The sequence below is a fragment of the Mycteria americana genome, chromosome 5, assembly GCF_035582795.1.
Source record: "Mycteria americana isolate JAX WOST 10 ecotype Jacksonville Zoo and Gardens chromosome 5, USCA_MyAme_1.0, whole genome shotgun sequence".
NCBI lineage: Eukaryota > Metazoa > Chordata > Aves > Ciconiiformes > Ciconiidae > Mycteria > Mycteria americana.
Window position 1 is genome coordinate 36,164,709 of NC_134369.1, and position 25,939 is coordinate 36,190,647.

Below are 25,939 nucleotides of genomic sequence, written 5' to 3' on the forward strand. Positions count from 1 at the left end.
AATGGGGTGTAATGAGAGTTCATTGGCATTTCTGAAGCCTTTGGAGATTCTCGGATGAACAGTGCAGTATGAACAGAAACTAGCTGATACTGTCTTTTCCTTTTTAGTGACATCCCTCTGCCGTTGGTATTGTGCTCTCACATTCCCGAGTTAAGCTTGCTTGAGAGATTTGATTTCACTTGGGCTTAAAATCTTTGTTTCCTTCCTCAGAGAGGATGCTGGAATACACCTTTAAGCACAGCAAATCTCACATGTCCAGAAACTTTGCACTCAAGGACTCTGCAAACTGCTTCCATCTGACCTTCCTCATCTTTCTTAATATACTCAAAACAAGGAAGGCAAGAACAGTTTAATATATGCATGTTTTGCACACTCTGCAGCCCCGTGCATTTTGAAGGCCAGACAGAACATTCTCTGCCACAGCAAATGATTTTGCATAGATGAGAAGCTTTGGTTTATAGAAAAAACCTGCAACTAGATGCCCATGTGATTGCAGTTGTACAAGAAAAAGCAGAACTTCTGAGCTCTTGATAGTGCGGTATTGTCCCAAGCCTGGATACAGATTTCCGCCCCGGGAACTGAGCTCTATGTCTACATGCCTTCTAGAGGCCTTGTGAATACAACATCTTTGTTTCTTCATCTGTAAAACTGGGATTATAATACTCTCCTATAATAGAGGGGTTTAGAAAAGTTCATTTCTAGAAGTTTTTACAAATGTTAAATATCGGTTGTTTCAATCTTACTCCATTACAAAGAAGCCCCGCAATTCTTCCATCCTCTGCCATTAAAAAAGAGCTCTTCTCTTGCAGTTTTCATATTACTTAACTAAATTGTACAAGGTAGTTTCATGAGCTAACCTCCCTTATGGCTTTTTGCAGTTACAGAGTGGAGGAAGATGGGCATTTAGACAGCAAGTAACAATTTTGTGAGTAAAAGTGAGGGAATTGCTGACAGAAGGTTTCCATATATAACTCTCCCCGTCTGTGCTCTCGGAGCAGCTCTGTCTGTAATAGCTCCTCTTTCACGTTGTGTCTAGGACAGAACAACTCACATTCAAAAAGTATCAGCAGGCATGAAAAGCACACCCACACAAGTGTTGGGTGCTCAAGCACATTCCCTGTAGCTCTTGAATTTCCCCCTCTGCAGCAATGATTCAACTTGGTGATGGCGTTGTGAATGGATCAGGGGAAGAAAGACAATAATATGAGTACCACCATCAATATCAAGAACAGCAGGTAACGCAAATGATTACATTAATGAGCATTTGCATTAAGATGGCACGTGTCAGGTCTGGTCAGTGGTTTTCCATAAGGATCTCTGTGCTAGAGCATCTCCTGCGCAGGGCAAAGACCTTGAGGCAGGAGGATGGGGATCGGGGGCTCACGATGAGGCCAACATTCATCAGACAGTGCTCTGTACCCAGGAGGGCTGCAGCCAGCTGGGGAGCCCCACTGGCTGTAGCCAGAACTGGGGTCTGAGCTTGGCTGGAGGCATGGGCCTGTCACGCCAGCTCTGTCCCTCATCTGTCCCCTCGAAAGTCACTCTTGGCCTACACATTATAGCTGCTCAGAGAGACATCGGTTCCCTTCAACACACATGCTCACACATAGCTAATGGAACTGGGATTATTGCAGTGCTGTGGAAAAGAAAGAAAATATATATTGCCAGGCTGGATAAAACGTTAAGGCACTGTCGGCTTGATGCGGGCAGAGCTCCTGCCAGATGAAGCATTTGCACCTGGAAGTCCACAGGGCAGAAGACTGGTGCTGGAGCATTTGTGTTGCCATCAGCAGGGCAGCAGCTCGCTTGCACGTACTCAGACTCCCAGGAGGCCAGGGCTCAGGGCTCCTCAAGGAGGTCAGTTTTTATATAGTAAAGCAAACAGTTTAGCTAATCAAGGATTTTTTTTCTTTTCTTTTCTGAGGCTCTTGGCACCCAGCCCTGTTACTTGCAATCTTTAATTTGTACTGTGGCTTCCTTTTCCCTCCTGCCTTCTCACTCACTCCAATTTTCCCACACACTTATTTCCTAACTCTACATCTTACGGAGGTCTTAATTTCTTTCAGACCTAAATTTATCTCAATCCTACACAAAGCTGCTGTTACCTCACCATTTATTCCTCTAAGTAACTGTCATCAGAAACTCGTGAGCTTGAAAAGTTTATGAAAAAAAGTAAAGAGCCATTTTTTGTGTTGTAGAAAATAGTTGATGATAACTCAGGTACTTATAAAGTAACTTCATTTATATGTGCTTACAGAAATTGATTGTGGATCAACTTGGACCTTCTTTTTGGTTATACAGCTGCCTGAAGGTATTCTCAAAACTGGGGTTTCAATTGCGTTTTTTTAAATGATCTGTGTATGTCCATGGTAGGGGTGGGCTGCAAGCTACACACACTACTCACAAGCTGGCCATGAAAAAGCCTGTTATCATACAGCTTCCACTATAAGGGAGCAGATTCTGATGAAGCAAAGTCACATTTTGGCAGATTCTCCCTCTCACTTCCCTGCTGCTAAGAAAAAAATGGAAGAGATAAAGGCATTTTTCAGGTTAGCAAAGCTACACAGTCCATAGCACTTACTCAGTGTAATTTGTGTAGAGAAACCAATGAAGGCAACATGCAAATAAAGATCTCAACTAAAACCATAGCAAAATCCCATAAAAATATACAGCTATCTAGTCCTCACTTGTCAACACGGCAGAGGCTGGCTTGCTCAAGGGCTGATAATAAGAGGCACAGGAACATGGGTGGGAATTGACCCACCTGATCACCAGGTTCTGCCTCATGAAATCACCTTTAAATGGTCTTTTCTGAAAAGCTGCACAGAACCCAAAGTGTTCCTTCAGTCTGCACGCACTCTAGGAGCTGCAAAACATCACCATCCTGTAATAAATGCACAGCCTCCACTGCATGTGTAGATCCACTTGATCTCGTCTCATTCAAGGTAAATACTTCTTCTGTGGTTATTTCCAAACCCGTTTCTACAGAAGTCCTCTGCCTCTGAATGCAGCCCAAGTTGGCAGGGCAGCACTTTCCAAGCCGTGAAGCAAGCTATGAACAGCTGACAAAGCCTGACACACATTCCACATCTTTTCACTGTAACTATTCCTCATAGCCACTTACATACAGGCACAGAAGGGTTTTAATGACTTGCAGTGAGGCAGGGGCTAAAAGCACTGAGAGGCACTGAGCTAGCAGGTAGTGGATGGCCTTGTGCAGGCCTTCCCCAAGGCAGCAGACTGCAGCCCAGGTCCAGCAGACAGGACACAACGGGCTGTCGTTCTTTGGCAGCCCCTGCGAAGAAGTCCCTCAGATTGAACAAAGCCACAGGTTAGGAAGTGGATCCTGCCAAGATGTGCACTGCACACGCTCTGTGAGGCAGTTGGTCCAATACTTCTCATTAATTTCAGAATCCACCAACGAAGAAAACACAGCTCTTTATAAGGTGGGTCATGTTTTAAAAGAACAGTTGGTGCAGATTCAACTGGTATAAAGCTGCATAGCTCTATTAAATACCAGGGGGTGTTGCTGATTTATACCAGCTGAGAAGTTGGCTAATATTCTTCTGGAGCCGCCACCTCTCCCATTTGTAATTGCCAGTAGAAATGCTGGGAAATGCAAGAAGAAATGAAAAATGGAGCACATTTATGTGAAAAAGCTTCGATGCAAAACAAATGTCTGCTCACTGCACAAAAGCTGAAATAATACAGCCGTTATTGGAACTGTGCTACAATAAAACAAGCTGGATGAGTCAACCAGCAGTGCATCTAATCTCCACTGGCTGCCTTTCCGGTCCCCAAGCTCCCCATCTATTTTTATCTCTTCTTTTTTTAATAGACTTTTTGGTTTACAAGCAATAAATCTACAGATCTTGGGTCCCCTGTGTGCACTCTTGCCGGCAGGCCACTCAGCATTTAGGATGTTACCCAGACCGTTTTGGCTATTAGACCACAGAACACAGAGGCTAGGATTCAGGTTCAAGAAACACTGTGTCCCAGAGAGCGTGGCAGAGGCTACTAACAGCACGGGGCATGGCAAAATTTTCTGCACTGAAGGCAAGTAGGCACCACACAGGAGCAGCGTGGTACACTCTTCAGGTGGCCAGAGAGTTAGCAGGGAAGCTAGCAGCAATTTGCTCCTGGTGCACAGCATTGCCTGGTGAAGTGGGGCAAGGGCTGCAGTTGCAAGACTGTGGGATAACCGAGGGAGCCCAGCCGTGCCATTGCTGTTTGTGGGAGTACAGCAAAACACGCTCGACTGATAGATGTGCATCAGTGCAGATGCCTCAGGAGCTTTGGGATGGGATTGCTTCCAAACTTGCAGGAACACTCAGTTTTGGGCCAGTGCTCTACCCGAGCTCCATGACGCAGCGTAGGGCTCATACAGAGAGAATAACGTGTGATGTGCTCAATGGTCATGCAATGACTAGTGGAAGAGCTAAGACTAAAATGGCACTGGCAGTCAGAGTCTGCTGCTGTGCCTATACAAAAACAATGCCATTCCCTTTTTTCCACGGGTAGGGAGATTTTTAGTTAAGCTAAATGCACCTGGTCCATCTTAGGACCTTATAAGTCACCCATCACAGAGCATAGTATTTGGAAGTTGAGAAAAAGACAATCCTGATTTCAGAATCACTGGGCAGGTGACGGGAACTGCTTTCATGATGTGAGGTTTCACCGTTGTTTGTTGGTTGGGTGTGGTAGCACTCTCTTGAGAAAAGTGTGGGTGAAATTTTGGAATCACAATACTCCTGCTTCATTTTTCTCTGGTAACGAAATTAAGATCCTAGCAATAGAGCCATTATTTTTCTAATTTTTCTCTGTTCTCTTTAATGGTTTCATTACAAACACATACAACTAGTCATCTCGAGCTCATACATGCTGGGAAACATCTGTTAATTGAATATTAAGATAGCCAGAGTGTTATAATGGATAGAAACTACTGGGATATGATGCTAGCACACAGCCTTCCCTTTCATTCCAAGAGTACGTGCTTCAGGGAGCAAGGGACAAGAGTATATGAATTTAATTTCAGACATTCACTTTTTAGGTGCCCCCGAGGGACATACCCATTTCCTATATAAGGTTTGGTCTGTTTGCAATTAAGCTCTCTTCTTTGCATATTTCCGGATAGATTAAAAATAGCAAAATCAGCTTATTCTTGGACTTCTGGAGATAAACAAAGCCGTTGCTTCCAGGGGTTTTAAAGCACTGATCAGGCTTATAGATCTTGAAGGCAGAATTTGTCCATGATTTTTTTACGCTGGATAAACAAGAATTTCCAAAGATAAAAGGTAGGAGCACATGTCTAGAAACAGAGACCTTTTAAAGGAATTAACTTCTGCAGCTGTCATTTTTTATCAAAACTAAGTATTGATAAAAAGTTAAGTTGAATACTCTTTATACAGAAAGCTCAAGACCAGTTCAAACCTCTCCCACCACTCTTAACAATTAATGGATCAATTCCAGAGCTGAGAGGCTTGCTGAGCTCCTGTTACAGTTCTCCTCTTATTCTTCTTCTGTTGGGATTACCATCATCAATCTATTTAATCCAAAATGTAAAGCCGTTTTTTGTGATGCAACCATCCATTCTCAAAGACCTTGACAGAAACAACTCATTTATAATGGTGCCTAAATTGCTATCAGATGGGAATGATTCCCATATATCCCTAACAGCCTGAGGTTGGACACACGATAGTGATCTGCACCTGATCATTTCTTCCCTGCTGTTCAGGTCTCCACAAATTCGCAAAAATTACCTGGAACAGGGGCCATTTTCCAAAGGAGTGCCTGACCACTATGTTGTGAATTTAAGTCTCCCAACAATGTTTTTGCTGTTTTATCTTTTCCAGAGTTCTTAGAAGTCAGTGGACCTTGATGGATCCATGGACAATGGGATGGAAATCACCGATACAGTGGTTTTAATGTTAGTTACTCACACTCTCTTATGCTGAAAACAGAATTAGGATTTAACCAAATATAACCAAAATTATTTGTTAGCTTCCCTAAAGTCCAGAAAACCCTTAGGACTACATGCAGCTCAGTAGTGGAAATAACTCCCACTGGCTCCCTAGGAATTATGCTAATTTATCCTGGATTTTAATTTTACTAGTAGGCTGGATTAAAGAGTCGGATCAGCATTGAGCTCTTAAACTTGAAAATTTAGTCATGACATACATGCACCTCTTAAGTATAATTTCTAATGCTGGTTGTGTTTGAGATCCCTTATCTGAAAATCAAATAATCTGATTATCTGATTACTTCCCTACAACTGAATCCTGATGCACTTTTAGTGCTTCTTACATTGAGAACAGACATGGGTAAAAACCAATGAGAAAGGCTGTGATTCCACAACAGTATAATCTGACCTAAACTGTGGCTGCATCAGCTCTTTCTCCTATGGCCCCTGATCACAATCCCCCATCTCCTTCCTTGTACCTGCACTGGTGTTCATCTGGCCGTGCAATAAATTGGTCCAGGGGATGGTGAAAACTAATTTTTTTGTAGTGTTACTTTTCAGCCAGTTTAGCTCCCTGAACTATGCTATTGCAGGGTCAGCTACACACTATTGCTTGTGTTGAGGAAACACAGGAGCACGGCTGGGCTATAGCAGCCCTGGTTGAGGTCAGCTGGAATGGATGTGGAACTGTACCTACAGCTATCTGTGGGCCATGTTTGTTAAAAACATATGGGGACAACTTACAAAAAGCTGCTTTCAGCTTCAATTCTTTCAAGATTCAATTTCCCAAGCAGAACTTCCAGACCAGTAGACAGTACAAGTCATTGCGAAATTCATGGGATATTTTAGAGCCTCAGGTAAGGGGTTGACTGATGAAAGACTTGGCAGTCTGGCAGAGTAAATCACACAGAGATTCTGGCAGATTTTTAGGACTAGAAACAAGGACTAGGCACCTGTAGCTTCAGGAGAGAGTGTGGACTGGGTACTGGCTTGACAGAGCACAAGGACTGGAATAACAAGTATACTGCAAGTCGGGACCAGGGTACATTAATAGCAGAGCTGAGAACCCCAGACTGCAAGAGCGAGACTAGCTAGGTCTGAGATGAACTGGTGGAATTACACCGTGGATGCTGCATAGAGCCTGTCCACACAATGCCTGGCTCTTACATGCCTGCTAGGCCCTCGCTTTCAGACTGCTGCATTGCCCCAACAAAGGTGTAGAATGATATTGAAACTGATGATTCAGGAGGGAGAGAAGATTGCACCACCACAATATCCATGCAAACAAGTGGACACATTTACTGTTGAGTAGTACATCCCCTGGAAAATTTACAGGGCCATTAGTAGATGGGAGGAAAAATATACAGTTAAGCAAGATACAAATGAAGTGGCCTACACCACCTGGCTGCGCTTTGTTCCTCTGCTGTGCAAAACGGTGTAACAGCATGGGAAAGATTGGTGGCCCATTCCATACCTCCTATGATGGCAGGAGGATTCCTCCCTACCATGCTTGATTCCTAGGGCTGTACAAAGAGCAGCACTCAATGCCATAATCCTTATGGACACAAGCAGCCCTGAAGAAGGCAACAGGACTGTTCAGCAGGGCTGTTTATAAGCGTTCATGTTGCAAAACCAGTCCCTTATTTTGGTAGAGAGAAGCATAGTAACAAGTCCGATTGTTCTAGCAATATAGACACTACTCCTGAGGACTTAATAAAGGCTCCGCTGTGTAACAAGAGTCATAAACAGAGCTTTCAAATTACTAGGGACTTTTGTGTTATTTTGGCAGGACAAAATGTGTTAAGGTGTTTTTAAAATATTCTTCGAAATGAAAGTGCTCTTGATCCTCTTTGGCTTTCAGCAACGTTAAGGACATAGGGATCTTTCTGGCACTACGGCCTCTAAAGAGTCAACTCTCTGAGCTCCAAAATGTGCTCCTGCACATTTCCAGGACATTTGTTAAAAAAAAAAAATCCCAAACAACAGAATAACCTCCTGTCTATCAAGCAAGATTTCACAATTACAGTACCAGGCACCGAGAACTCTGCCTGCCTGGCCCACAGCCACACCACGGGCGGCAAACTTTCTAGCTCTCACAAACTAATTAGGTTCAGGTCAGGTATGTGACTGAGAGAACTCCAGGGAGGGTGGAGGGTGAAGCAGGAAGCGGTGCTGATGATTCAACCAGGGATCATCTTGAAAACATTTCTTAAGTTGTTTCTTCAGAAATAAGTTTTGAATGTGAAAGGAAAGTGATCTTATTTCTAAGAGTATAGAAAGGGAAAACTTTCTGGTAGAAAAATGAAAGTGGGAAGGACTCTTTAGTTAGGAAGTAGAGAAGCAACTGATTCATTCGTCATAAATTTTATGACAACAGTTTAGAGTGTCTAACAGTGGAATGGGACAGGTGACAAGAAGGCAAAACCAATTCCAGTTGCTATTATCAGCTCTCAAGACAATCTTTCTTTCTAGTAAGAAACTAGAGCTGCCAGGGAAATAATTTTGAAATTTCAGCACAGCTTCCTGCACACAAAAAGACAGAAAAGGAGTGACTTCAATGTCTGCACATGCAGTCAGAGGAATGAAAAAGACTCCTTGCTGGGTTTTGTATTAGATACTGCAAACCTTTAGTAGTACACCTCTAGGGCTATGCAGTACTGCTTTGTGCCATTCTGTACTGTGAGGAGTAGCGGAAGTTTAACACCTTTCCCCCAAAGCCATAAAATTTCAAGCTAAGGTTCACAGCAGCCACAAGCAATATGAGTTCTGTCCCATCCCAACTGCATCTGGCTCCTCAGAAAGGCTGCTGCCAAATGAAAGTAATGCAATGCTGAAGTACTCTCATATTCTCCATTTCTTGACATCTTCAAATCACGGCTTCGTGGGAATTCCTTGGTCATGTATAAGGCATTACGCTTAAGGCAGAATGACCAGAGAACAGCCCGTGGTCAGTGTTACACAGGTCATCCTTGGTTCTGTAGTGGGTCTTTTGGATAGTGTGACTCTACAATCAGTAGATGCAAAAAATGTCCAGGTGAACAACCTACTATCTGGATCGTGCTCATCAGCTTTCAGCTCCAGCTTTTAGTTGCCTGCACCTCAGCTCTGTTTGCTATGTGACACATAGCTGTAATGACTGGTGGAAGCAACAACAGAAGCAACATGGCAGAGCTGTGATGGTGAGAGATGGATGTGAACTTCAGAGGATCAGGTACATCTCATTCCACCTTTGGGTCTTTCAGATATGTCAGTATAAGCGTGTAGGATCTCCTATTAAGGTTTGCATTGAACATCAGAAAAAACTTTTCACTGGGAGAGTAGTACAGTACTGGAACGGGTTACCCAGAGAAGTTGTGCAATCTCCATCCTCAGATGTTTTCATGACTTGGCTAGATGAAGTCACAGTTGACCTGTTAAGTGCTGGCAACAGTTCTGCTTTGAGCAGGATGTTGGACTAGAGACCTCCAGAGGTCCCTTCTAACCAACATTTCTATGATGCTATGTATCTCTCAGATCCCAGAGTTGAGCTGGCAAGCCATGTTCTGGAAGGACTTTGTAGGGCAAGAGGCCATGGCTGGTAACATCTACCAAGCCTGGAATGGTTGGAATGGTTTATGTGGAGCAAACTAAGTGTCTGAATGGAGGCCTCCCACACCTACATGTAACTCCTCCTCTTGAACGGAGACTGAATGGCAGAGATATTGGGAAATACTGCTTATGAGGTAGCAGTACTTTCGGAACAGTGATGCTGCTCAATTCCCCTACACAACCAAGCCTTCAGCAAAGAAAAGGTGTTAGCCTCCTGCAGTGCTCTTGTGACACTCTTTTGTAGCAGCGGTGAGAGCAATAGTGCTAGCGTGTGTTACTGGCATGCTGAGGCGTTGCTCAAAGGCGGCAGGCTTATGGCTCAGTTACAGACTGGCATATACCTTAATTTTTTGTTTCCTGGTTTTAACACAATTATATTTAGCTGCTTCACACATTAAAGGAACCAGAAGAAACTGCATTCTTGCCACCATATAGAGAGACAGATCCCAGACTGGACTGGCTGCAGGAACATGCTGGAGTCGTGCAAAAGCTGATAGTTCAGGGGAGACACTTCTCTTCAGGCTGACAGACATAGTAGAAATATGCACAGAATAGACAAAATCCTTTCCACAAAAACATTCTTTGCACAGTTCTGCCACACTTCATTCATCTATAGCTCTTTGCTGGTTCGTTCCTGGCACACCCGTTTCTCCCCCCCCATTCAGAGCCAGCTTGCACACTGCTGCAACACCCTCATCTCTGACATTCCTTTAATCCCTCTCATAACCCCTCTCATTCCCCTCTCTCAGCACACAGATGTCAAGCAGAGATGACGGGACCTGAAAAGTGCATGTACTAGTTAGACATAGCAAGAGCCAGGAGCGTGCTGGCCCCAGCAAGATGAGATGTGAACATGTCTTTGAATAAATTATGTTCTCTAAAAACTGCCAGGAGTATGGCTCAACTCACAGTGAACAAATGGAGCTCAGTCTAATGACCACAGCGTATCACTTGAGCTACCAATGTGCTATAGAAAATCTTTTCCTTGAACAGAGCCCTAACCATGGTGTACGTCGGAGTGACATGTAGTGATATGGACTTCCAAATGACTACAAATAACATTTCAGAAATTATTTTCTCTTGTTTATTAGCTTGGATAAACACTGAGCAGCTGAGAATGCTTTGGTGAGAGTCTGAATCTTAACATGAGACCTTACATAGGCACAGAAAAATATTTAAAGAATGAGATAATTTTGGAAAATGCTGTGATGTTTTTAACAGGGGCTGTTTCTCAGGAACTTTTTGCTGACACAACCCTAGTACCAGGACTACCAATGCTTCCTGGGACCCCCATGAAGCATGAACCAACTTCATCATGCTCTAAGCTGGCAAGGATGTTTCAGAGTATTTAGGGCAGGAGATCGTGTGCTCTGCTATACACAATCGTTATATTTATCTCCAACACAACATATGTTTGATAGCCATAAATATGTTCATCTCTGTTTTCTCCATAGAGAAGCCTAAATATATTTAATGGAGCCCTAAACAATGAAGCTGTGATGGCAGTTAAATCATAACCACACAAAACAGCAGGATGTATGCTCAAAAGGATTCTTCATGTCAACTCCATAGAGAGTAAAAAGCTTCTCACACCCTACAAATACAAATAAAGATCTTTATCTACTTCCTAATAACGACATAAGGATAAACTCTGTCCAGTCTTGCATACATGTGCGTAAGAAACCTTCTCTCGATACAGCGCCTATGCAAGTGACTAGCTTCAACTACAGTTTTACGCACTCCTGTTCTGCTTCCTCCAAAATTGTCCATTCCATATTAATGCCTGGCTGCCAAATCACATTAATTCCATAGTTGTATCCCTGTCATAAGCCATTAGTTCCACACTCTTACTACACATAATACATACATTCCACATTCTTCTCCTTAATATGCAAATCTTTCCAACCATGGTCCCCTTTGTTTCGGTGCCTCTCAACCCACCAGCATATGCAGAAGGGCTCACAAACTGATCCTCTGGGATATAGTCAAACACGACCAATATGTTCTTCGTGATTTGTATGTGAAGATAGGAGAGATTTTGAGGTTCCCTCCCAAGCCTCAAATTGCTTAAGTATTGTGCAGATGCCTGACCCCTTTCATCTGCACCAGGCGGTTTACACTGGTCATTATGAATTTCCTTTCAAGGGTCCTAAACAAGAACTGACTTTGTTTACAGTAAAAACTTTTCCACTGGCTCAAAGCAGTAGTCTGAGACAACACAGAGACTTAGGTGAACAACCACATCACTACCACCATCTCCTCCTGTCAGAATCTCATCAGGACCTTACTGGACTCATGGCTACGCCTTGCATTCAATCAGCAGCAACAGTTAGAAATACTTGTTTTAGGAAGAGCATCTCCTTCTTTTCATATAAGTTGTCAGTCCCAATGGTTCCTGCCTTCCTTTCCTTCAAATCGTTTCCCTTCAAAATCAGCAGCTGGAACCTACTCCACAGTCATCTGGACATTTTATTTGGTCCAAAATGTAGCAGAACAGACAAAGTGACATTGTGCCCCAACAAAATTCAGGATGTTTCGCTTGCTCCAGCAAATTCTCACATGCCATGAGGCTGTGGTACTCAAGACCTGTACTCCGATTCATTGACACAACTGTAGTCAACAGACACTTGGAGCTGGCAAAGCCCATGATAAAACTCTTAAGTTCTGGACACTACTAACAGTACAACTTTAGCCCTGGGGTGTGAAGCCAGATTTTGCCATTTGGAGGGCGTAACGTACAACACAATTCTTCCCACAATTCCTCCTATTCTCCCAATTGCAATGGCTGGCACCATCTCTCTTTGAGCAGGGAGATGGCTGAAGAACAGCTGAGGACTTGGTCTTACCAGCCAGATTTATCGCTATTCTTAATTTGCACACATGCTATGGTGACGTGTGCATTACATATTCTTAGACTGCATGGCTGAATGCTCATGTTATATGAAGCTGCAGATGATTTTACAGCTGGCTCTGCTCCTTGAGCAGTGGGAGCAGCTCTTGTGCATTTCTGAAAGGCAGACTACAGCCGAGCGGCTGGAGCTGTAATTCTCCAGCCTGATCTCTCCCCTGTCCCAACTACCGTGCCTCCCCCGTGCCCCGACATTCTTTGCTGCTTTGTTTATGCGGTAGAAAACATCTGTGAGGGTATACGGCCAAGGTGAAAGATTTTGGCAAACAGTTATTTTTCATAGCTCAGCTTAAAGGGAAAATATGAAGACTGCCCCTCCTCCTCAGAGAAGGGGAAGGGTGGGGTTGAGAAATGAGATCCGACTGCAGGCGGGCCAAATAACAGACTGGCTGTCCCACTAGCCCCTTTAAAGGAAAAGGGAATTGTTTTTTCAGTAGAATGAACCATATCGCAGAAGAGGAAAGGTTTAACTGAGAGAAACTGGATCAATTTTTAGAGGATCCATTTAGATAATTGTATCAGGAAAATCTTCAAGATGTTGGGATATGTTAGGCTGAGCATAATATTTCAAGAGAATGCGTAAATCATGCTGCAGAGATTGTTTAAAACCAGGCTGACATAACAATAAAAATCTGTAATAGAGAACACCCCCGCACTACTAGGAGATGGACTCAATTACACTGCAGGTCTTTTTCAATGTTTAACTTCTATGACTCCTTATAGAATTGGGGCCCTGTAAGGGGAAAGAGAAAAAAGTTGGCTTATTACCTTTGTTGATTAACAGATCGACTTTCTCAGGCATTAAAGTACTTTATAGGCCTACAAAGTATAGGCCATAGGTAGGGAACTGCAGATTTCCCTGACAAGCCGTAGTTTATTACTGACGTTCTGCAGTGGAGCAGAGAAGCCGATGGCAGCACACGCCACTTGCAGCTGCCTTTCTCAGATCAGCTCTGGAAGAAAGGGAAGGAGAGATGGAAATTCCTGCTGGGAAGTGAAGGACTCGGGGAATGACAAGGAGATTCCAGATTTGCTTTAAGGACCTGCAAACAGGCAGGCACCACTTCATTACTCCCTGAATTGCAGCCACTCCTAGGTGAAACAGCAAAACCATTTACAAAACACAGGGAAGCTTGGGATAGGAGGTGAGGAATGGTGTGTTATTGTTTAACAGGAAATTGGAACAAAAAAGTCAGGAATCACTCAGAAGCACTGTGCTGCAAAGATAAATGAAAAAGTCTGCCTGGAACTGAAGTCCAGCTCAGTCCCCCGTCACACTCAGGACATTCCCCTCCCTCGCCATGAAGCCAGTCACTGCTCACATACAAGGAAGCTCAGCTACTGCCAGATACACCCCACTGGGATGTAGCAGCTACATAACCCCCAGGTTAGAGACAAACAAAGCTATCTTAAAGCTCTGAGCTGAAAGAAGACACAAGGCTGAGTACTCGGGATCCATCTATGATCTGTCACAAGCAGTTGCACAGCTGACTGGCCAGAGAGGGCACTGCTGGCAGGGGGCATGCAGCCATGCAAGCACCCACTGCCTCTTCCACCCTCCTTTGCCTCTGTCTGCCCTTCACCCAGGTCTAGATAGGCTCCAAATTAATTTTACAACCTGGAATGCTGCTAACACAATCAAATTATGAAAGAAAAGCTCATCTTGAGGGAAGGCAAAAATCAGCTCCTTTCTCCGTCTCACAGCTGTCCCTTCCTCCTCACCATGTGTTCCCAAAACCTGGGGCTGTTCCAAGCACTAAATGCACTGGAAAGCGTATCCTTGGGCCAGCTGTGATCTGATCATGGCACGTTGGCTGCGGGTGAATCAGAAACCAACTGATAGGCCCAGAAACAATGTGGCCCCTTGTTAGGCTCCGACAACGGCCATAGCCTTCAGCCCCCCCGCCCCTTCCCCAGCCAGCCTTCAGGAGAGCGGGATGCCAGGAGGGCTTCTGTAACACGCCCTGCATGATCCTTTCCCGCCACCCCTGTGCTGAACTACAGCTATTTTCTGTTTTGAATGACGCGCTCCTTGTGTTGTGAGAGACTTTGCGTGGGGGTTGCTGCAGCCTCTTTGGAAGTGGATGCGCAGCAAGCCACGGGCTGATACTAATGTTTATGTGCAAGCTGCTACGGGGCAGCCCCGGCAGCAGCACCTGGGACCACGGTTCCTCTGGAATCCCAAGGGCTGGAAAACTCCCAGGAAGCTGCTTCTCATCAGTCCCACAGAGTGCTCCGTGCATTGCACAGATCTGTCCCAGGAACCAGATTTTATCTGGCCTCACAACTTTGCTGATGTTTTGTAGGCTTTGTACGTTTATGACATTAAGTAAGCATTATGGAAATTAAGCAATGGCACAGAGCCAGAGTCCTTCGTTTTTCCCAGCCCATCTCACAGCCAGCTAGGCTGTTGCAATGCTCAGGAGCAGATGCTGCAGGAAGGGGGTTTGTGGTGGGACAGGGCTTGGTCTTCTCCCAGGCAATATTCTGAGAGGGAACAGAGTGCTGTCCGGAGGGAGAAGGGGCCATGGCCAACACAGATTTGAGGCAGTTTACAAAAGACTGCAGAGAAATTTAATCCTGGTGCATTAACCAAGTCTCAAAACTAATAGTTCTTTGCATTTGTATTAAAATAGCATGCCAAAGCCCCAATCAGGATTACCCACTGTGTTTGGCGGTACAGCCCCATCTTCAGGGTAAATATGTTCTGCCAATCAATTCCCACTGCAATTTTGATTAGACACAACATTTTCCTTGCTTCCTGCCTTAAACAGCTGCCATGTTGTACCACAGCTGCATTTCAATAGTGGATAAAGGATCCAAATACATTGGTTCTAGCAAATTTCAGCGTAAATATGGATCTTAAATTGGGATCCTTCCAATTAAAAAAATACTGCAGTGGTGTGAGGCACTACTAATTGTTCGTAAATCAAAACTACAGATTTGTTCTGTGCCTTTTGCTAGTCCAAATTGCTTTATAAGCTAGGAATATTACATACCCTATATAGGAACTACTTGATCATTACCAAACCAGTCACTTGCCTGGTGGGCAGCTCTTATGAGGATACCAGCACCAGCTCACAAAAGAAACAGAGCAGAAAGTTAATTTTCCTGAAAATTAGTGTTGCTTTGGATAGCTGTAATAAGTTTCTAATCATGTCCAAACTGACTCTGCAGCTGTGGCTCAAATGTGTATATACTTTTCCACTCTACTGACTTTTGCTGTGGAACTTGACATTTTGAGCTGAAACATCCCTGAAGCTGGCCCTGGTATTCCAGTGTACTCCAGTTGCACCAGAAGTGACATTTGCATGGCTAGATCAGACTGTAAAACTTGAGACCTAAATAATTAAAACGCACAATAGATGTGTGCAGAGATGAAATCTTTTATGAAATATGTAAGTCAGCAAGAACCATTTATTGGGCCATCACAACAATGAATATGGGGTACAGCAATTGAGTATAAAGCCAGCAAAAATTTAACATGAGTAAGTTTTACTAAAACTTAATTGCCATTCTACAAAGAGAACTATCAAGATTTTCCTGATGCATTGAACTCAATAAATTTGCTTTGAATAGTTGTATGTGTTTGACAGAGAGAGAGAGAGAATTAGTCTGGAATGCTATAAGGATGTAAGCCAAGCTCTCAGCATCTGGAAAGCAGAAAGCAGAACTATATTTAGTGCACAATGACTTGCAATAATTTGTGAGGGGGGGGAAAGAAAGGAACAAAAAAGAGCAAGAAAAAAGAACAAAACTTAAGTTGCCAGTGTTAGGCAATTAAATGAATTATAAAGAAAAAAGAACAATCAGGCAGGGAGAAGGATAAATGAAACCCTGGGGTATATGTTATTATAAGAGTTTCTACAAGCAGAAATGCTGTATAGAGTTAGCAGACATATTTATAAACATGCTACAGATAATGCATACTTCAGTATAAATACCACCTCAAAGAATTTCTGGCACAGAACAGTTAGGGCATTGACCTCTGCTGTACATTCATTTCCTTTATGTGGCTGAAATGGCCTAAATATGTTCCTTAGTTAGGCATGGGAAACTTTTTCCATAAGGTAACTGCATCTGCAAGGGTACTCTGCATGGTGTAGAGTACTCTTCTCATGGAGAAGAGTAGTGTACTACTCATGGAGTAGTGTACTCGGTTATGAACGTGTTACAAACTCTTTGCAAAGCATTTGTAGGTTACCGTGCGTTCTCCTACACCGACTTGTAAACAGAACAAGCACCAAGTAAAAGGCTACCTTTTACAGATGTCGTACATTCAAAATGAAAATGGTGTAACACTTTCAAAAAGTTCCTTGCTGCCATTATAAAAACAAGGTGTTGAACAATCAAGTTCTCCTTCCATCGCTTACACAGTTTTTGTTCTGCCCTTCACTTGATTTAAACATTTCATCAGCTCTTCAGTGTCACTCTTGTTTCCAGGCAGTTTCTCAGACCTGAGATCCCAGGATCCCAGAGCCTCCATCTTCAGCACTTTAAAGGACATCTCAAATAACAAACGAAACCTATTTTCATTAAAGCTGAGGCACTGATCTCAGGCACACTGATGCTGTTTAAAGGATAACTAAGATGAAAGTAAACAGTATTACTGACAAAACAGTAGAAAGACGGTCATATCCATAAATGCCAAAGTATTTTCTGGTGTTCAAATTAATCTAGCTTTCAGCTTCTAGGCAGCAGTGTGCTGCCAAGAGATTTAAAAAAGTGAGCAGGAAGTGTTACCTCTCACAGGCACCAAGTCCCTAAAGTTGGTGAAAGACAGGAGAGATCCGGGGCCTGTTAGTCGGGAGGAGAAGCCGGGTCCTGCCTGCAGTGCCAGGCGAAGAGCAGCCTATTGCCTTTCAAGCACAGACCAGAGCAGCAGCCATTTTGAGAAGAAGCAGGCAGTGCTTCTAAGATTTGGCTGCTTTAGCTGTCAGTCTTTACTTCGCTTGTATTTACAAAAAAACAGACAAAAAAAGGACATCTTTCTGAAACAGGCAGTTTGGGAGGAAGTAAAAAACCAGCAGCCATTTTCCATCTGGCTTCAAGATGAGCTAACATTTGTAGGGACCTGTATGTCCTCTTATTTGTAAACTTCAAGTTGTAGCTCTCTTTAAATTAGTGCTCTCATGTGCCTCATGTACAGGTAAAGGCTGCTTTTGAGATGCACTCTCACTGGCTCTCTGTGGTATGAGACAGCTGTATTACTCATATGTCCTACAGGGCTGTCCCTAAGGGTGAAAGGAGAGATGTTGTTCCTTGTATTAAATACGTAGTTTCTAGGCTAGACTCTGCCAACTAACGTACCAGCATTTGTGATATACATGTACATGAACTGGAGCAAGACCAAACTTACCCACAGAAGCTGCAGAGCTGTAACTGAGGTACCTATTTTGCAGTGTGCTCATATGCTCTTCACCAGTAATACAAGAAACACGTGTAATTTAAAACAATGAACATTTTTTCAATGAGTTCAGAACAAAGAGTGACAGAAGCATTGTATCTCTTTTTAGAGCCATACCTATCCGGCAACAGAAAGGATGGGGAGTAGGTACCTTTGCTACCTTGGGAGCAGAGGGGAAACAGGGCAACATACAGGATTCACAGAACCAGGAGACAAGGCTGCTAAATAAAATGAGGCAGAGCTTGAGATAACAGCTACAGAGACTTAACAAACAATGACAGAAACTGTAGCCATGCCTATGATGCAGTGTGCAAGGGCAATGTTAGAAACAGTCATGTAAATCATATCAATCCTTAAGTTGATATAAGGATTGGGGAGATAAGGACACTTAACTGGCAAAGTACAGAGCCCTGTGGTGGGATCTGACTTGTCCCACTAGGCGAGATTACAGTGCCTAAGACAAAAGACAAGACAACGCTGCTGCTCTCATTAAAGGTGACATGGAGCTTTTTCTTCCTCACGCTCCCCTCAAGCAGAGCACTCACACATGTTGTGTTTTCAAGGTGAAACATATCAGTTTGAGGTATTATAAATGAAAGCTGCTAAAGAAAATTGCTATTACGACCAAGTGGATTTTGATACACGTTTTACATTCTTTGGGCTCTGAGGTCCTGTTCAAATCAGAACTGCTGTCTGCAAACACTCCGCTGAAGTCAGCAGAAGATGAGGATTTACTGTAATCACTACAGCAGTGGGCAGTGAGCTAGGCTCGTTCCTGAACTGTTTCCTAAGAGATGTTAACAGCCTCAGCTGGGTGCTCTTTGTAGTTCTGGCAAAGGTCAGCTCTGTCTCTAAGCACAAATCAGAAAAGTAAATCTAGTCTAAACAATTCTCTGTACTGTTCCAGAAGCAATTAAAGGCACTTTGCTTTGTGTATTTCCCCCAGGTGTGAGCAGACACTTCCCACAGACAGTATGCACAGCAAGAGCTCAGAAAGCATAAACTCTTTGCAGAGGAAAAGGCAAAAAACCTGTTGCTTTGGGCATGTAAGACTGAACTGGCCAAAACACTGCAGGATCAACTTCTCCAGGCACTGACTCCAACCTATACTTAGAGAAAAATGGAGGTAAAACATTTCCAGCTCAACTCATCTAATTCCATCAGGCTCTTTATTAGCAAGGTAATACCAACAGATGAGATACTCGCTTTTAGATTTGGTATTATTTAGCTAGGAATAAAAATGTAATGTACTCCATCAACATGTCACCTAAATTCACGACAGAGATACTAGCATGCAGGATAGAAAGCATCCCTTATTCATGGTACCTTTGTAAACCAGCAACAATGTGAAAAGGATAGAAAGAAGTGAGTGCAAAGTAAACCCTCACACATTTAAAAACAATTATCTTAGGTAAAGAGCATTTGGTTAGTTCCTTGTTCATGATTCTCCAAAAATGGAATAATAAATGCAATTAGTTATAAGTATTCCTATAATATTAGGTATACTCCCTAAACCTAAAAACTCCCACTGGTTTTGCGGAGAGCCAGCTCCAGCAGTCCTGGGAATTCAACACATTGTCCATGAATCTCGAGTGTATTAGCAACTTTGCAACTAGCACTCATGATAGAGGGGATGAAACAGGAGTAGCTTGAGGAGTAAAGATTTTTTACATTCATTATTTTATATGCCCTTTTTTTTTTTTTAATCAAAATTGACACATTTGTGCATGGTGCACCTCCCCACCCTTGCTGCAGTACAACTACCTACACAGCTGTGGCGTGAACTCAACAAAGGAAACAAATTTATTTAGGGATAGTCTGATTAGACAAAACCCAACCAAAACCCTCATGTTCCCTGATGTGGCTCACATCATGATCACACAGATGTACGGTCACAGCTTACACAGCAACGTTCACAGGCAGAGGAGTAGATAGGACAGCAGTAACCTTCCACTGATGAAAATGTATCCTGAAATCTTGACCTTAGTCTGCGGCTACAGACTTTAATCCCTGGTTTTATGAATGTGGCACCTTCTAGCGGCAAAATATTCTCAGAAACAAACTCCCAAAGCATCTATTTATAGTATTGATAGTGACTGGCAGAAAAGCAGGACTGGAGAACCCTTGCTTTGGCATCGCTGAGACCTTCTGCACGCTAGGAAGCAGACCCGCTATTGTTACGGTATGCCAACAGCACGTGCTGGCAGCAGACGCGATTTTCCTGCAGCCTTACAGATTTCTGTGTCTGATTTCTGAGTACTGCTGAACACTGCTTGTCCCAATCTGCCCTTGAATGGAAACCCTTTTCACCAGTGCCTCATCTACATCCATTGCTACTCTCCACCAGCAGCAGCCAGCAATTTTCCTAATATGGAGAATGTGTGGATGCATAAAAAGGGACAATATTTTTACCCTTGCAGAGATAAGACTCTTTTTACAGTACTGTGACTCCGCTGGTCACTACCAGCCCCAAAGAGTCCTATTTCATGGAGGGGAAGATCACAGCTAGCAGCAGAAAGAAGAAACACATTTACACATGTTGTTGCACCAAGCAGTTTGCATGAATCACTCCAGCTTCTCAGTAATTTCCCAAATAAAAATCTATAACAGCCATTTTACATAGGAAGAAGCAAGGCACAGTTAGGGGTCTGGACTTGGTGAGGCTGCAGAGGAGCCTCCGACTGCAGATTATATTCAGAAAGCTGGAGATACCAATCTAGAATGCCTCTAAAAAGCAAAACAAAACTTTCTTCCTCTATCTGTGTCCCCTCTGTAAACACCAGATAACCCCCACCTCCACCGTCAGGCAGGTTTATTATTTACCATTAGATTACTTTTATTTAGCATGGGAAACTGAGTGTACACACTTGACTCTATGCAAACAGCCTGCTCTGGGCAGTATGGAACCTGGAAGAAACGTGTCACTCTGAGTGCTATAAAAGGAATTTTTGGCGCATGAATCCAGACAGTGATCAGATTCTCTAAAACACAATCCATGCTACGGCCCAAATTCCTCCCTGTGGATTATACCAGCGAAGAAGGGGGTCCCAAGAATTCTATGATAGCATAACAGCAGCTTCTGGATCTTGGTAGAACTGTCATGAGTTCTGTGATAACAGAAATGATTCAAATATTTTTAATATGGTAAAAATTGTTTCTCCACTCTCTCTGACAGTGGCTTGGAGGAGAAGTTAGAGCACAGGGAGAGAAATTAGTTGCAGATATTTGGCCCTGAGGTGCCAAGCTCTCATTCGTAACAGGACTACCCCAAAGAATTAATCCAGCAGAAGATAAAGTACACCCAGATTTATTTCAAATTGTTTTCTTATACACATCTACAGGGGAGGGAACGGGCAGCTGGTTGTTCTCATCAATGAAACCCTAAGCAGGAGGAATTCTCTACTGGGTGGCTGACTGCTCTAAGGCCATTTTATACTTTCACATGGTTTAACAGACCAGAGAATCAGAATTGTTGGGGTTATTCAGCTAACAAATATTAAGTATTCTGGTTTCATTAATGGTATCCTTTTGAAGCTATGAAGTCATTTAATGAGCGAGACTCCACTCATGTATTCACTTCTGTCCAAGATCCCAGCTGAAATGAAAGTCAAAAGGATCATGCCAACCTTCAGCTGCTATCACAAAATCATTACAGAACATTGTATAATTAAGCCCTATTTGCAGTTTCATTTTAAAACACATCCTGGCCTGGCCGCTCTTGACTAAACTTGAGATGATTTGGCAGCATTGTGTGGGATTACACACTGAAATTAGCCGAACTTGTGCAGGCCAGGGTGGAGGTGCTTTGGTTGTGAGATTCAGGACCAAATGCGCAGGCAGGAGCTACAGCTTTGTTGTGAAACAGCAGGAACAGAGCTGCGAGGAGGAAGTTTGCAGAGTACCTGGGAATGCTGTGGCTGCCTAGAGCTGGCAATCCCAGTCTTTCACTTTCCTGCCCACCAGACACATCTAAATATCTTGAGAAAAACAAGAAGAAAAACAATAGGTGACTGTAGTGTGAATAATAAAAGCCTGGCTTCCCTCTTGGAACCTGACTGCTGCTCTTAAACTGCCCCAGCTGCGCTCTCACGGTCCAGGATGTCAGCACAACTGCTCCAGTGAATTAGTGCGTTGTGTTCACTCTGGGGCTGTCTACGGCACCCTTTTATAGACTGTATTGTAAGGCTGGGGTGGGTTTCTGGGTCAGAAGGTCAGCACTACCTCTCTACTCCAGAAAGCTGGGTTCTGTATGCTGCTATTCCAGCGACAGCAAAAAAAAAAAAAAAAAGGTTGAAAATAATACTGCGTATGGGATGTACTGAGTTGCCAGCAGTATAGTGCTTTGTTCCTAGCAGGAACAGGTAGAGCAGACATTAGAAATACTCACTGACAGGCCCTGAGGGATCTCTGGTAAAGCAAAAGTTTTCTAATTATATAATAGACTGTGTGGCTGTACGAGCTGACTCAAAGGCAAGGGCCAAATTAGTCCTGGCTGCAACTCCATGGATTTCAGGCAGGTCCCTACAATGCATTTGTCCCTGCAACGGAGTGCAGTTGTTCTTTCAACACCAGGAGCCCTCATGTGTCCAAATCATTCCAAGCTAATATCGGACTTCACTTACCGTGTGTTTTGATTCTTTAGCATTACTGAGAGAAGTTGAAAAAAGATACCATACAACCATCTTATGTAGTTCTTTTTTGTAACTGCAGTCAGTTCTTCAAAGGCTGGTGTGCTGTCCTGCTGCCAAGTACAACAGCACAGTCTTTCCCTCCCTCCTCTTGTTTCCAGTGTCAGAAGGGCAAATCATAAGCCAGGTCTGCTCCAGACCATGTCTCAGTGGGTACCAGCCATCTGAAAAGGCATGTCCTTCCCCCCATGTCAGTGCAGTCTGCATTCCCATGGTTTCTACTCATCTTGGTTTTGGAACGGAAGAGTGAAATCACCAGGGCTGTCACTCCAGTACTTTTCATCAGGTTCAAATCTATTTAAAAATAGGCACAAAAGGGAAAAGAAAATATATACTCCTTGCTGATTTATCTATTAATACTGGAGAGCAGTTGTATCACTGATATTTTGGAGAAGGATCAGACACCTTCATAGTCAAACAGCACCATCCAACATATGGCAGTAGATGAAGGCTGCCTTTCGCCTCTCACATTCACTCTGAATCCTTCTAAATCATCCCTGCCAACACGATACGATCCTTGAGGATCATTAACATTCGTCAGAAGAGCAAATCTCTCACTTATGTAATAGGTTAGGTCGCACCAAACAGCAGGTATGAAAAGTTCCCTGGGGGAAGACACCTGCAGAGTCTGTTCCTTGACCTTCAGCTCTGCCGCTCCTACAGATGGCTGCTGTTTGACTCAGCACTGCACAAGCAGTACAAACTCAGGGTATGTCTCAGGAACAAAACATTTCTGAAAAAGAGCAGCCTTACAGATTCATTTGTCAAATGATGCTTCCTTCCAATTTTGATCAAATGAAACTGTTTAAAATAAGAAACAATTGAATACTTTCCCCCACTCACTCTCTTTGTGAAGATGCACACCTCAGAGAGCAAAACATTTAAACAGATTGTTGTTGGAAGCGTTATTCTGTAAGAGCCCCTCAAAACACTAAAAGCACATTAAAAATATTCTATTAATGAGCTGAGGTCTGGAGCACACTGTAACTCACATGTCACTGGTACAGGCAAAACTCTATTTCTTCTGACTGCAGTAGGTAATCTAATTCAATTTATTTCAGCTAAATGTAAATGGACTTAATATAAAACTTTGACCAACACTCTTGCACCTAAATTCCTCTCTGATTTCCTAAGTAAACATAGACGGGACTTCCCAAGGAAACATACACAGATGGACTTCTCCATAAGCATATATAGATATGGGGATTTAGATGTTCTTTAAAGAAAAGTAAAAAGGAAGAAGCGGATGAGGAAGTTCTAGTATTTATCAGGTCAAATGTTTACATGCTACAGAAGGAAAAAGTATGCTATTGATCCCAGTATAGTAGCCTTCCTCACATCCTTCAAGGCTCATCTGCTCAGTGTATCAGGCACTCCTGTTATCCTGGGAGATATAGTGGCTGACTTGCCAACAAAGTGGAGAAAGGCCACTTGAAATCTTTTTCTTCCTCAAGGCAGTAGGGTCATACTCTCAAAGAAAACAAGTCTTCACACAGTACATCTTCCCAACACCATCCACATATTAGCAAGCATGTATTTTACACTGGAAAGAAGGGAAGGATCTTGCCACTTTAAATAGTCCAGTGAATTTTTTCTTGTGCAGTCAGCTGGGGCTCTTTGTTGGGATTGCACTGAGGTGCCCTTCCATTACATGTACATATTGGGAACTTTTAATTCATTTGCTCTTCTTCCAATCCACAGTTCAACTTCTACCAGTTTATAAAAGACCTGCACTCAGCTGGTGTTTGGAGAAAAGGCAATAGAGAGCCTGGCTATGCCCACGCTATGCAATGACTGACTTATGTGGGAACTCCCAGGACTGAAGGATTGGGCCCAAAGACTCAGTAGCTCACAGGAAAGCCAAAGAAGTTAGGTGCCAGAAAGTTTGGAAGCTGAGATATGTAGTTAGAAGAGTGTCTGCCACTGTGACAGGTAAAGTCTGAAAGCAAAGAGGGAGGTTCTAGTTCGGAAGGAAACAGATGATGCTACATGATCAGTATGGCAGCAGGACAGATACAGCTGGATTTCATCAGGATTGCAGCTTCCTATGAATGGCAACAAGAAGCTGTCTGCAGACACAACCAAATCAGAAAGGAAAGCAAAACCCACATGACATTCAACCTGCCTGACAGAAAATGGGACCTGCACACTTGTTTTGGGACACCAGAGCACAGCATCCTCACTAGCAGTAAAAACAGAACTTCTGCATGAAGTGATCACCCCTTGCTCAGCTAGAATCACCTTGAGTCACAAATCCCTCTTGATCTTCCTGGTTGCTCTAGCTCTGCATTCATTGCTGAACTCCCTACTCTTGAGTTAAGGCCCAGAAGTATTTTGGGAATGAGCAAATCTATTTCATTTCTCCCAAATGTCCCATCTCAAAGTAATGGCATAATACCTGGCTCATTCTTTCAGCTCCACCAAACAATGACTGCCAGGAAAACAGCTTACTTCAGTCATTCCTAACAAAATATAGTTAGCTCTTTAACACACAGCCTTCTTTTTACTTAGTCTAACTGCTTCTTTTTGGTGCAGATCTTTGTAGATTCCCTTGGTTTATGCCAGCTGCAGTCCTCCCCTGGAGAGCAACTTGCTTCTTATGAGAAACAAATAGTTTTACATTTGGAACATTTTACAGCTGGAGCATTTCCCGAGTCCTTCCAGTTCTGACTTTACCTTTTTTTCTGGCAGCCTGCACAAAAGGACACGGGCACCCACCTGCAAGGCAAGGTACTGGTCTTAGCTTTGTCTCTCAAAACCCTGATGTTCTGTAATCAATTCCAGTGAATGATAAACCTGGAAGAGCAAGATAACTATCTCACTGTGCTAAGATGGTCAAAGTTGCCATGTAAATACACTGATAATGGACTTAAAAAAACAAACAACAGCACATGAGAGAGTTCTTACCTCCCTGCCAGAAGTGTGTGTCCCTCTGCTAGAGCACCATTATGCATACAGCTAGGTGGGCACTAGATATATGCAAGGGCTTTGAAGCAGGAGGCTGAGAGGAACCAGTTAGTGATGTGTAAAGATGGGGAAAGAGGGAGGAAATGGTCTGTAAAATCCTGAAAATCAATCTGGTTCACAAAGGAAAATATTTCTCTAGTGTCAATCCCTTTTGGAACTCTTGCTCATCCATCTGTGGTGAACTGACCAAGACCAACTGGATGGCCACACTCTGCCCAAGGACTATCTCTGGGGGGTGACAGCGAAGAGGCCGGGTCAAGGAAAGGAAGCAGGAATCTCTTGAAAGTACCATAAAAAGGCTAACTGATTCCCCTTTGGGAAAATATGAATCATTAAACTGGTTTCCACCAAACTCTGGGAGAACATTAAAAATGCCCCATGGTATTTTCTTCCTTTTTAAAAGGGACCTGTACACTGTTCAT

At 43.3% G+C, this 25,939-nt stretch overlaps 1 protein-coding gene across 4 annotated transcripts in view; it reads right to left on the reverse strand.

Moving 5' to 3' along the window:
- Positions 1-25,939, reverse strand: part of RAD51B (RAD51 paralog B) — a 460,340-nt gene that overhangs the window by 24,979 nt on the left and 409,422 nt on the right. For 3 of the 4 annotated variants that reach the window (XM_075502953.1, XM_075502955.1, XM_075502956.1), the window contains one exon: positions 22,639-22,844. The exons of the other annotated variant lie outside the window; for it this stretch is intronic. In XM_075502953.1, coding sequence (XP_075359068.1) covers positions 22,654-22,844 — 191 coding nt within the window. In that variant the 3' untranslated portion in view covers positions 22,639-22,653. Of the gene's footprint in view, positions 1-22,638; positions 22,845-25,939 lie in introns of those variants that run through there. 4 annotated transcript variants of the gene reach the window in all.